Raw genomic sequence first — 13,351 nt, forward strand, 5'->3', positions numbered from 1 at the left:
AGAAAGGTCCATGCATCCGCAACTTTTACAATAGCATGACCTGACTCAACATTTCAGAGAACCACATACCCAAATCTCAGGATCTTTAATTCTCAGGTGAAAATTTGGGAGCTGTCTTTTCTCCCAGAATTGGTAATAAAAGAGCAGCCAGGGAAGAAATGCAGTAAGTGTAAAGGACCTATATTTTTCACACTTCATCTTTAGACCTTCTACTCCACAAAATAGCACTGGTTCAAGTTCTGGTCCTCTCCTTGTTGGTAAATAGAACAGATACCCAAAGCTGAGATAATCAAGTTCAGCATAAAAATAGGAATGCAGTTGCTAGGATGGCACTCCCGAGCTTGTCTTCTGCAGAGCTGCATGGTTCCTCAAGCTGTAATAGGTATTGGAAGCAACTAAAAAATGAGGGGGCTGTGTCATCCAAAAAGATTGCAAAATTCTTCATATTGTATGCTGTTCTCAGAACATCAGAAAGACACAATATCTAAGACATTTTGCAGAATAGATGTGTAGGCACATTTTAGGATTTTGGCTTCTTAATTTCTCCCATCAAAATGCCATTGACGTTTGCAACAAAGCTTGGAAAATCTGCTTTAAGATATTTGTGGTGGTGGGGTGGCTTAGCTCATAGGGTCACGAACCTGAATTTTCTCTTCTTTGCTGCCCCCACTTGATAGATGAGGGGAGAGCAGATTTCCATTGCAATGGATAGAGGAGAGAAACTGAACATTGCTGCCAGAGTATCCTGTACTGGGAAAGAAAGAGCCACTTGAATCCTGGGAGTTGCTCTTGTCCACTGCTCTGTACAGTTTTGTGGAACCTGTTGTCTGCTTGTTTATTTGGTATCTATGCCTCCTCAGGTTCTCTTGAGTCCTAAAGAAATGGGAAGATTGGTATTCTTTCAGAAACTCATCCAAATGTTACCTGTGACCCTAGCAAACTGAGGTGATGGAAACAGAGTAAAGGGGGAACCACTCTTTTGGAAGAATCAGAGACATTTCTAAGCTATCTGTCTACTCTCATTGTGTCTGTGTCTTTTGATTCTAATACCCATTTTGTCTAAATATCAATTGCAAAGACTGACATCTTTGATCTAGATTTCTTTCTTATCACACCCAGCAACCATCTTTTTTTTTTTGGTGGTGGTGCTGGGGATTGAACCCATGGCCTTGTGCGTGTGAGGCAAGCACTGTACCAACTGAGCTATATCCCCAGCCCTCAGTAACCATCTTTTCCACAGCTTCCCAGATCCCAAACACTGTTTAATAAGAATACTTTGCTTTTTTTCTAAGCTATAAATGGCCTCCTTAGGGTTATATAATTTTCACTGTCCACAGAATTCTGATTTCATTCTGGCTTGTACTGAGATTTGAAGCAGAATCTAGGTCACAGAATATCCCATTTGAGGCTGTCCTGCACATGAAAGGGTCACCATGGAAAAGAATTTTAATGTAATTCTTAAGACCTAAATGTGTCATTATCCCACGCTAGAACATTTTAGAATTTCTACAGAAAGATTTATGAGGCAGTTTCTAGGCCTCCATTCCTCCAGTGGCTAACTCTAAATTCACAGCAACTTCCAAGTGGCATTGAGGCATCTCTGTCAAATTTCAAAGACTTCCCCAAGTAAAGGGCACCATGGAATGGTCTACCCAGATTGAGATACTTTGTCACTTCAGTCATTATCACTGTATGCTATTTACTGACCAATAGGATTCAGGTGAAGGGGGAGGCAGCTTTCTCTTTTTCTCTGACCATGCAGAAGTAAACAGACTCTCACAATCTGCTCTCAAAACAACCTGCTGGGCGTGGGGCTCTGAGAGGTCTGATGTGCAGGCAAGCTGTCTAAACTCTTCCTCACTGTTGGAGCTCTTATATATGATTCATGGGCTGGACAAAAACAGATCTTTTTCTCTTGCTCTCCTAACTTCTGCCAGACAGGTGCAAACAGCAAATTATAACTGTCTTCTGAAAAAAGCAAAAGAACTAGAACTCCTGTTATGATGGGTAGCTCATCAGGAACAGCGTCATCTCCCAGACCCTGTCCCCAGTTCTCCACCCAAAACTGTTTTAAAAAATTGTTCACAAAACCAGTGACCACAATTTGTTCTCTCTTCAAAATTTCACCTTCATTACAATTTGTCTTAAGCCCTTCCACAGTACACATAATCTATCCTAGTTCCCTTTATGGAGAATAAATACATCCCATACAACCTGCAGTGTTCTCTGAATGATCCTTCTATCCCTTAATTAAACGTTCCACAATGAAATAAGAGAAAACCAAGGCTCAAAGATCAGTATGTCTAAGAGACCTAACAATTACAAACACGTTAATTCAGAGTGAATACCTTTTAGAGAAGAGCAACACCGAGATACCTTTCTTGATTTATTTCCAGAACACTATTCCTGGGAGAAGCAGATTTATATTTTCCAAAAGTGTTCTACTGATGGCTGAACTGGTTCAGATTTCTTTATTCTGATGTACAATCATGATTGAATAAACTGATCACTGGTCATTTCTTCTTTTGAACTTTATAAGTAAATCACCAAGAATCACATGTAAGGTCAGAGTGTGACCTCAGAGACTGCCTAGCCCAGTGCTCAGTGTCCTCTTTTGACAGGTAGGGAAACTGAGGCCCTACACAATTAAATAATTAGCCCCCAGTGACCCACTCAGCAGGTTCAATTTATGAAGAAATCACTAATTAGTAGGTAGCAAAATTATTAAGTTCACATTATCTTGATTTGTAAATTATCAAAAGCCATTAAATTCCAAATCACTTGTGCCTCAAAACCTGTGCCCCGGGCCCTGCAGGTGCCAATTCTTGTTTTTTTTTTTTTTCTTACCCAACAAAGGACCACCAAGGAAGAAAGCAGCTTGTTCAAGATCAAGAAGTGGGTGAGGAATAGGGTGAAGACAGACATCAAGCATTAGTAAGTATAATTTTCCCCTTGTTCTTTCTGATTTTTTTTCCTATATGATGAAATATTTAAACATCATGGTGGGAAATTAAGAATATACATCTTGTCCAAATTTATTGTGGTTAAGGAATCAATGATGAATAAGTGTTTTGTAACTATTCTGAGAGCAATCTTGTTTTAACCATCATCTTAATATTCATTATGCACTTCCTTGCCTTGGTTAACATATGGTATGAAATAGAATGAATATTTTGTAGCTTATTCTGGGTAATGAGTGTATTCTGTTTTCCTACCATGGTGTCCTGAGGAGTAACTGATGTGTGAGTTATGAAGCCAGCTCTGCTTGTTCACTCAGTTGTGTCTCGATGGAGGTCCTCAAAACATTTCGTTCATAAACCTCATAAAAGAATGTACAAACTTTGTGAAAATTTTTTCATACATTTTAAAGCTGCTATGTAAATGTTTTACCATTAGTTAAAATAGTTGCAGAGTCTGTATTTTCCAGGGTACCATATAATGTATATATTCTTTAAATATGTGAATTAAAACAAGAACTATAGATCCAACATATGAATAACATCTGCTACATATCCTAATAGGCCTCAGTGTCAAACTAGACAAATAATAGACATTTTCCACCAGGAAACTCTTAAGCTCCATTTTAGACTCAAATAAACACATCAATGTGTTCTCTGATAGTATTCTCATTCCTGGATTCTTTTTCTAAATTAGTTCGATATTAGATGGGAAGATGGAGACCTATCTTGAGTTGAACTTGAGACCTGTGGTTTGCAGGAGGAACAGGCAGGCCCAACCTGCATTTCTCAATTGAAAAAAAATCGTGCAAAAGCAGCTGGAGTTCAGTCTCTGAGAAGTTTTTGAGAAAACTTGAAAATGTATTACTCAGTGAAAAAGGCCTATCTGAAAAGCTACGTATGGCACGATTTCAATTATATGACATCCTAAAACAGGCAAAAACTTTGGAGACAATAAAGAATTGGTGGTTGCCTAGGCTTAGTGGGGAAGGAGGAAGCACAGAGGATTTTTAGGAGAGTGAAACAGTTATACATAACACTATAATAGTGGGCGTATGTCTTTATACATTTGCCCAAGCCCACAGAAAATAAAACTCCGAAAGTGACCCTAAAAGTGTGTCAGTGTAGAATCACCAGCTGTAACAAATGTCCCACTCTGGTGGGGGATGTTGATAGTGGGGGAGATGGAGTTTGAGGAAATATGGGAAATCTTTATGCTCTCTGCTCAATTTTCCTGTGAACATAAAATTGCTCTGAAAAATATAGTCTACTCTAAAAAAGAGAAAGCACTGGACTAGATTTGGTCAAGCTCAATCAGAGGTGATCTGCTGATGCTCACAGGTGGTGTAATACCAGGCTGAGTATTCTCCCCTGGGAACAATGCCATGCTGGTCTACCATGTCTTATCATTGTCTAGTGGTGCCAAGAAGGCCAGCCCCCCTAGACTGGGGATGCAGCTCCATGAAGCAAACAAATTTCCATCCCCAGCAGGGGCAGATCTGCAAACCAAAAAATGAGAACTTTGAGGTCAGGATGAGATTGAGTGTGAAAAAACGAAAATGTTCTTTTCTTTGTGAGAAGAAGGATTCTAGAATCAGAGAGGCAAGGATGTGCCCAGAGAACTGCTGGTGAAGCCCAGCAGTGAGATGAGGTGGTTTCTGCACAGGCAAGTGGATGGGTGTCAGTGAGGTGGCAGGAGGCCAGCCCTAGGTCCCTGAGCTGACAGCTGCTGTAAGTTATTCTTTGTGTCAACCTGCCTGCAGATTTGGCTCGGGGTGGAAGCTGGACCCAGCTAAATTGTGGGGAGACAATGCTTTGTGCTCAAGACATGCTCAAGACCAAGGCTGAGAGATGGCAGCAGTTGCCTCTCTTTCTCTGCTTCAGTCCTGAACTCCCGGGTGGCCTGAGGGACTGCTGCTTTCACTTCTCTCTTGTCCTGTGGTCTTTGTTTTCAACATCAAAACTTTCCACTAGGAACCCAGGAAGAAGCTTAAGGCTGCCAAAGGAAAACTGTTAACTGAAAAGCACCTGTATGCTTAACTAGGCTCTGTGCCTGCAGAGAAGGGGTGATGGCCCCTCCCAGGTGAATAAAATGTACAGACCCATAATAGCTCTTTTAAGTGACTGAAGCAGTATTCTGAGTGTGCTTATTTTTTAATATTAAGCGCTTTGTGTGTGCACAACAATACCATATTTGTTGGGTTCAACTATATCTGGAGATAGAAAAATCGGAATCTAAATAATCATCTAAGAGCAGCATTTTTCCCTTCAGAGTGTGTGTGTGTGTGCGCGCAGGCTCACATGTGCATTTGTATGCACATGCCCATGTGACACAGCAGCCTAGGAGTGGTGGTGATCTGGCACTGAGGAAGCAAACCTCCTTCTTCTTTTGTTTTTCTCAAGTCCAGATGAATGGATTGTTCTGGATGATCTAAAAGACAGAGGACAGAGCGGCCAGTGCTTGTGGTTTGTGGGTGTTTCCTAGAAAAAAAAAATCCACAAGCTGGGTGGCTTAAAACAACAGAAATTTATTCTCTTGCAGCCTGGAGGTTGGAATCTAAAGTCAAGGTGTTGAGAAGAATTCTTCCTCACCTCTTCTAGCTTCTGAGGAGTGCCAGCAAGCCCTGGCATTCCTTGGCTTTTAGACACTTTTCTTCAATCTCTGCCTGAACATCGTCACTTGGCTTTCTCCCTGTACATCCCTGTCTGTCTCCTGTCCTTCTTCTTCTTCTCATAAGCACTCCAGTCACACTGGAGTAGGCCCCACACTAAAACCCTAATTGTACCTTTATTGGTCCTGTTTCCAAATAAGGTTACCATCTGAAGTTTCAGGAAGTACATGAATTTGGGGGGACATGGAGGTAAAGAGTCAGGAGCGACCCCTGTACCAATGGAGCTTTGAGGATTTGGGGAAGAGACAGAAGGCTTTGTAGTGCCATGATTTGGCTGTATTTGAACTCTTGAGCAATCTGCGATTTGATTGCAACCCATAAAGTTGAATGCCATTGATTCTTTTGACAAAGATTTTTGGAGAATTGATCAGCAAGGCTGAGTGAGAACTTTCATGAGTTACTGTTGATTTGGGGAAAATCAGTGGGTTTTGAGATAATACTTTTTAAAAGACCTATAAAATGCTTCAAAACTCCTGGGCAAACACAAGGTGAGATATTAATAAAAATGTCAGAAAGAACACAAAGACAACCTTCCTAGGGTTTATGAAAGCAATTTGCTATATACCTCAGGAGAATTCATAGCAAGGAACAACACAGATGGTCATCTTTAAGGTCACTGTCTCAGATTCTGAATTTTTTCTCAAAAATAACTTTCCTCCAGGAACACCAGGGCAGCCCCACTGTATTCCAGCATGGCCATGCTGCCTGAATTCTAGACTAAGCTCCTGGGATTGGTGGTGGGAAAAGCCCCTGGCAGAAATCAATCAGAAAATGAGCCACGGAAGGTCTTGGGTTGGGAGTGGGAATATTAAGTAGATGGTGCCACAGTGACAGATATCCAAGCCCAGAAATAGTATCAACAAATGAAATAGCCAAGATGTGTTCATTTCCTAGGGTACTAAAACAAAGTACTATGAATAAGTAGCTTAAATAGCATACATTTAGTGTCTCATCTTGCTAAGGCTATGAGTTGAAGCTCAAGGTGTCAGGAGAATTACACTTCTAGAAGGTTCTATTCCAGACCTCTGTACTAGCTTCTGGTGGTTCCTTGTCTCATGGCAGCAAAGGGTGTTCTCCCTGTGTGTGACCCTCTCCAAATTTCTTCTTTAAGAATACCAGTCATTTTGGATTAGGAATTCATACTCCACCAATTCTTAACTAATAACTGTCCACCTTTAGGGATGCTTTTTCTAATATGGCCATTTTCTGAGGTCCTGGGGTCACAGCTTCAAAAATCTAGATTTTGTGGATTTGTCTACTTACGTTAACAGAGAGAGATCCCCCAAAGATTAATAAAGGTTTTCAAGGTATAAACACTGCAATGCAATGGGAAGATGATGTCATAGTAAGCTTTGAGCATATTCAGGGAAATAGAAGAAGACAAGTGCATGTAAAGGTGAAATGAGGAGGGTTATACCAATTCATTTTGAAATAATGATTCTTGGTTACGGGTCGATATCAAGGGTATTGTGAGTCCATGGTTGAACAGAACGTTGCTGGGCAGATGTTCTTGTAAGAAGCATTTCTGTGCGAGACTGTGATTCTGACAGTCTTTTGTGATAGCTCTTGTTATTTAAGCATATGTGTGAATGAGGTCCCTTCCTTCATAACTGTACAGCTTTATTTATTTATTTGTTCATTCATTCCATTAGGCTTGACACGGGTGACTCCATTTTGATTCTGATAACTTCCACAGACTCTTTGCATAGAGAAACCTTTCTTCAGACACTGCCTCCGAATGCCTCAGAACTTTAGGAGAATCTCCATCAGGGGGACCAGATTTATTTTTGCTACAATTTAATTGTCTTTTTCTTCTAATGCCTTTAAAGCAAATCCTGCTTCCTAAAGCTCACTAAGGGCTTCATCAGGTTAAGAAAATTCTGAGATGGAGATGCACAGTGAGATGAGGGGGCTCCCTTGCCTAGGCCTGAGGACTTCTGGGGAAGATCCCTCACCTACTGCCAAGTGACCGTGGTAGAGCTAACATCCTGGGAAGCCCAGACTTGGCTCTTTTGGACTGTATCCAGGTAGAAATTTCAGGATTTTCTTTTCAGAGACTCACAACTGCTTAAGAGATGAGAAGGAGAAGAAGAAGAGAATGATATAAAATTATTCTTGGGAATGTATCAGTTTGCTTCTCAGTCTAGCTGCCCCAGTGTGTTTACCTCCCCCAACCTAGAAGATAGCCAGGCCTTTGTGTTCCCAGCCTGCCACGGGGTGCCTTTGTGTGGCACTGCAGGAAGTAGCGGTTGCCAAGCACCGAGAAGATACCCCTCCTCCTGGCTTTTGTTTTGACTAGGCCAGGGCTGATGGAGGGGAAATTACTCTGCCTAAGAGGGAGAGAGAATGGAGAGAGTGCAGGGTTGAAAAGACCTCAGCCACTGCAGGAATGGGAGGTTTTGAAGAGCTCCATTCCAGAACTGGGAGGGAAATGGGGCCTTTGTGATTACAATACCTTGTCACTTTGAACATTTGGGTGAGGGGAGAAGGCAGAATCTCTGTGGATTGGATTCTTGGTTCACCCACAGAGGCAGCTCCTCTCTCCCCACCCAGTCCTTATAGAAATTAGAAAAAGATGCCCCAAGACATCTTATGCCAGGGATGGTGTGCAGATTACAGACTAGATTTGGTTCCCACTGGCTCCTTTACCTACACAAAGTTACCAATCCTCCTCTCTCCTGCCAATCCATTGCAGTCATTTTTAACTCTTTTCTGCCTCCAAGGTCTGTAAGTAAACTTATTTTTTTTTTTTTTTCATTGGTATAAAATGCTTTATTGAAACTTAACACATAATACATAACAATGAGATTACGAAAATACAGAAGTCAGCCTAGTTATCATAGTTCCTTTGGCCGGTTGAGGCAGCTCAGTGGCTGAGCCAACCTGCAGGCAAGAGTTCACTCCGACTTCAAGATTTGATGCTGATTCTTTTGGATTTCTACAATTATTAAATCCATGTCTGAGTGGTCTGTCTTTGTTCTTTTGTGTTTTGAGGGCTGGCTGGGGCAGGGGTAACAGCTGTTTTTGCTGGGAGAAGAGCAGAACCAAATGTCTTGGCCTTCTGCCCTGAGTTCACAGGGAATACGACAAGTAAGGAGAGACTGGGCCACCCCCTGGCTAGGCCTCAGGAGGTGCTTCCAGTTAGGTTCTAAGGTTGAGGAGGTAGAAATCAGCATTTTATCCTTGTCCCTGTGGACTAGCATCAGTCAGCACTATCTAAAGTGAGATCTGGCTGCAAACTGGTCATCTGAAGGTAGACACGCCTAGACACCTCTGGCCCAATACGGCGGGAGGTGGACGTCACTCCTTCCCCTCGGCGCACCTGTATGTCTGCCAGCAAATTCTGGCGTTCTTGCTCCGAAAAACACCTCTGATAAGCCTGAAAGCAGTAAATGATCTCTTAATGCTGTACCATCCCCAGCTGTCCTCCATCCATGAACAAAAGGGTGGCAGGCTTGGTCTGGGGAATGAGAACCCAGGGTCCCTCTGGGTCAGCATGAACTGAGCCAACCCACACTGCTGACAAACGGCATCTTTGGGTCCTCAACAGGGCTGTTCATGGAAGTCATCTGGGGGGCCCTCTGAGGCCAAAGCAGGTTAGGTGACCCTAGAGCAGCATACCTCTACCAGGAGCCTTGGGGAGGGATAGGTATCCACAATAGCGCTGGCCATTTCCAGGCTGACTCGGTTCAGCTGCTGAATCTGTCTTCTCCAGACTAGTGCCAGTCCCCTGCCAGTGCGGTCTACCTTCACCCCTCCAGCCCAGTCGCTCTCCAGGCAGAAGGAGAAGCTGTTTTCATCTCGGAGTGTCCTGCAGATAACAGCTGGGAAGCTGAGCTGCTCATTAGTCCTACACTTGTCCCTTCAAATAAGGACTGAAAAGTCCAGTGACCTGGAGGTGGATACAGTGTCATATCTGGCCAGTTTGAGCCTTCAATGATTTGAGCAATTACTTCATTTCCAAGCACAGTGTTAGTTGTGGTTTCCCTTAAAAAACTATAACTAGTCCCTTTCATTACTATAGAAGGTACCAGATTCTTCTGCTTGTAAGCTAAAGGAGAGTATTTTATTTATTGGTCCTGGGGACTGAACCCAGGGGCACTTTATCACTGAGCCACATTCCCAGCCCTATTTATTTATTTTTTAAATTTTTGATGGTGTTGGGGATTGAACCCAGAGCCTTGTGCATGTGAGGCAAGCACTCTACCAACTGAGCTATATCCCTAGCCCCTCTCTTTATTTTTTGATAGGGTCTTGCTGCTGAGGCTGCCTCAAACTTGTAATCCTCCTGCCTCAGGCTCCTGAGTTTTTGCTAGGAAAAACTAGCATGGCTGCAAGAATTATCCTCAAAGGCAAGTTCCTACATGGAGGCAGCAGGCTATTCTGGGGACACTCACTTGAAGGGTGCCTCAGCCACGGCCTTTGTGAATGTGCAGGCGAAGTCAGCCAGTTCTTTCCAGCTCTGCACAATCTGAACCTGGGCTTCGGTATGTAGCTGCAGATCCACCAATGCCTCTTCCACTTCTACCCTGGACACCACAGGCCCTGTGCTGGGCTCTCGTCTCTGCTGCTTCTCCTTGGCCTGTTTACTTGACGCTCCCTGTTTCCTTCTCCTTGGAGGATTCTGAGCCCTGAAGCATTTCTCATGATCCACAATCACCAACGATACAGCTTTCCCTGCTGTCTTTGCTGTGACATCAGTTACAAAGCCTTGAAGTGTGTCCTTCCCTTTTCTGGCACTGCCTGGACTTCCCTGCTTAAAGTTGCAGATCATGGACATAAAAGCTTCTGCCAGGAGTAACACAAGGACTGTCTGCTCCTCCACCCAGTCCTCTTCATCCTCAGCCAATCCTGCCCGTCTCCTCCAAGTGATACTGCAAGGCACAGCCTGTGCTTCAATTGCACAGCAGCACTCCATGGACTGCAGAGCTCCCAGGAGCTGGCCCCCACCTTCCATCTGTAAAAGCACTGGATCCAGCACCACAACGATGTGCTTTAAGCATTCCTCTGGCCTCTGGGCTTTCAGCCTGTTGACCAGCGTTGCCTTCTTTTTTTCCTGTTGTCTTGGGGTGCTTTCCTTCTGGCCTGCTTTTTCCTGCAGCTGGCATCTCTGCAAGTCTCTTCTTGGAACATTCTTCCTGTGCTTGGTTCTCTTCTGGGGCTGGGGGACATCAGAATTTGTTTTGGTTACTTCCAGGCTATTGTTCTGAACAAGGTGGGTAAACTGGTAGGCTGGAGGCTGAATGCATGGATTGTCTAAGACAGGGTCCTGGTTACCTAGTACACTCCTCTTTAAGGTAACATGGAGGGGAACGTCAGGGATCTTTGAAAAGGGCTGTTTTTTCCAGTCACTTGATGCTTCTTCATTATTTTGATGATTCAAAACACTTTTAACTGGGGAACTAGAGTGTTCAGAGTTCAACTGCTTGTAGGTCAAAAACTTACACTTAAGCCTCTCAGCTAGGGGAACAAATTCCTCTTCGCTCTCACTTCCACTACTTAGTACTCCGACTGGTTTTGTTTGTGTGAGAGTTTCATCAGTGTCTGAGACAGGTGGTGGATCTTTCAATCCTGGTGATAAAGGACAGGAGGCCTCAGAATCTGAGGAGTCAATCACTACAATCTTCTCTGCCCTTTGAGGCTGCCTCCTCTCTGTTGAAGATGGTTCCTTCTTCAGAAAGGAAAAAGTTGGCAACTCCTCGGAATCACTCTCACTGGATTCTAATGACTTCATTACAGCCACCAATATGTGCTTTCAAATTAATTGCCTGCAACTTCCCGCGCCACTCTTTCAGTAAACTTATTTTTACATTATCAATTTTAATGGAGTCTGTTTCTCCAAATCTAATTAACTCATTCATGCCTGTGAGACGGGGCAAAAGACAGGTAGCTGGTTGTCAAGGAAAAGGAAATGGGTAGATAGCACTCCCCTTCACCTGGTTGCTAACAACTTCCACAGGAGGAGAAGGATCACATTTTCCAACACCAGCAAATCCACCTCATAGATGGCTGCTTTCCTGCCCTTTTGGTTACTTTTGGTCACACAGACAAGATAGGAGGGGGGGGACATGAGAAGAAAGAAAACCTAAAATCTATACAGGAGCAGGACATCCCTACACCCTCAGGCACCAGCTCTGGACCCTCTCCTCTCCAGAGGACTCTCTCTCTCTCTCTCTCTCTCTCTCTCTCTCTCTCTCTCTCTCTCTCTCTCTCTCTCTCTCTCTCTTCTATCCTTTAAATAAAACTTTTTGCCCCTGCCTCAGCATTTCTTCAGTGTTTAATCTTCAACACGGGAGGAACAAGGACCCAATCCTGATTTTCATTTGGCCTATAGATTAATTTTTAAAAACTAGTATTCACCATGTAGCATTTATAATAGTTTGATTATGAGTATATTATTCACTGTAGAATTTAATTAAACAACACAGTTGTTACACAGCTGGGGTCTTCCGAAACTGAGGCAAGGTGAAACTCTCCCTTCAAACCCTAATTCTTGTAATCAAGTGAGAAAGATTTCAGATTTCAGACATGTTCCTCAGAGTAATAGGATTAAGTTTATTGAAGAGATAACAAAAGGGAAAGGGGATACTCTCAGAGAGGAGAGAGACAATGTGCCTTTCCTGCACTTCAGTTTTATTGGGGATCCCAGAAAAGTTTCCAGAGAGTCCTGCCAGGTCTAACTCTTGAATTTTGAAGCAAGAAGACATCAAACTTTCAAGTACCCACTGCCATGGCAACTTTAGGTCACCTTGGCCCTTGCTGACTGGTTCTAATTGGATTCTGAACTATACATTCTTACAGATTTTGTGGTTAAGAGGAACTACCTTTATCTTCCAGAGTTCCAGGATCTGGTCACAGAAGTCTCCTGGGTTCCTCCCATTGACATTATCTTGGCCTGCATTCCTCCTGCAGTTAACAGGTGGTTTACAGAGGAATGTGACTTATCCTGTCCACTGTGGCCAGGCAGGGCTGCAGGTAAATTGCTTCTTGGAAAAAAAAAAAAAAAGCATGTAGGGGTCAGCATAATGGGCCCATTTTATGGAATTATTCTGTTAACCTCATGTTCCCACCATCCTCATCTGTCTGTTCCCTACACTATGAGACTCAGAAATGTACTCTCATGTCACTAAAAATTGTGATACCAGAAAAAGGATATGACCAAGTGTAGAAGTCAAATAATTAATCTCCTTACACTATATCAATTGCTCAAAATTATACACTACATTTTAGATTGTTTCATATTGAAAACCTGACTTCATTATAGGTAAGTTTGTTTTTCTTTTACTTTCTAATTGCCATTTTTTTTTTTTTTTTTTGCTAAGAAAAGCATATGCGTGTGGCTGGGAATATGGCTCAGTGGCACAGTGTCTGCCTCGTATGCACAAGGGCTTAACCCCCAGCACCACACACACAAACAAAAGCATATGCCTATCCTTTTCACAAATGTCACTTAGCTTCTTAATGATATTTGTCAAGTGAATCCATTGATCTTCCTTGATTTTTTGTTTTAACTTGGGCAGGTTTTGCTTTCTATGTCTGCTACATAATCTTCATCATTGTAGAGACAGATGTGAGTGGTGGGAGCAAGGGGTTAAGGGAATAATTCTATAAGTTGGGCTCATAGTGTGGACCCTCACATGCTTTCTATTTTAAAATAAATTTACCTGCAGTCCTGCCTGGCTTAAGTCGAAAAGATATGTTACAATCCTCAGCAAACTACTT

At 42.9% G+C, this 13,351-nt stretch overlaps 1 protein-coding gene across 1 annotated transcript; it reads right to left on the minus strand.

Annotated features, from left to right (window-relative positions):
* Positions 1 to 8,386: 8,386 nt before the first annotated feature.
* LOC124095462 (crossover junction endonuclease EME1-like) lies at positions 8,387 to 11,416 on the minus strand. The gene is made up of 3 exons (XM_046448629.2): positions 10,027 to 11,416; positions 9,251 to 9,440; positions 8,387 to 9,008 (listed from the first exon to the last, which is right to left on the minus strand). The coding sequence occupies exons 1-3, from the start codon at positions 11,361 to 11,363 to the stop codon at positions 8,832 to 8,834; spliced, it is 1,704 nt and encodes a 567-aa protein (XP_046304585.1). The 5' UTR covers positions 11,364 to 11,416; the 3' UTR covers positions 8,387 to 8,831.
* Between the last annotated feature and the right edge of the window lie 1,935 nt (positions 11,417 to 13,351).

The sequence above is a fragment of the Marmota monax genome, unplaced genomic scaffold (assembly GCF_021218885.2).
Source record: "Marmota monax isolate L192 unplaced genomic scaffold, Marmota_monax_Labrador192_F-V1.1 WCK01_AAM20220418_F8-fsc00030, whole genome shotgun sequence".
Lineage (NCBI taxonomy): Eukaryota > Metazoa > Chordata > Mammalia > Rodentia > Sciuridae > Marmota > Marmota monax.

Excerpts from the sequence above, each read along its gene's own strand:
- LOC124095462 (XM_046448629.2), bottom strand. The coding sequence starts at position 11,363 with ATGAAGTCATTAGAATCCAGTGAGAGTGATTCCGAGGAGTTGCCAACT. Across the intron at positions 9,441-10,026 it reads GTGGCTGAGGCACCCTTCAA|GACACTCCGAGATGAAAACA; the intron begins GTGAGTGTCCCC and ends TGTTATCTGCAG. Across the intron at positions 9,009-9,250 it reads CCCCAAGGCTCCTGGTAGAG|GCTTATCAGAGGTGTTTTTC; the intron begins GTATGCTGCTCT and ends TACTGCTTTCAG.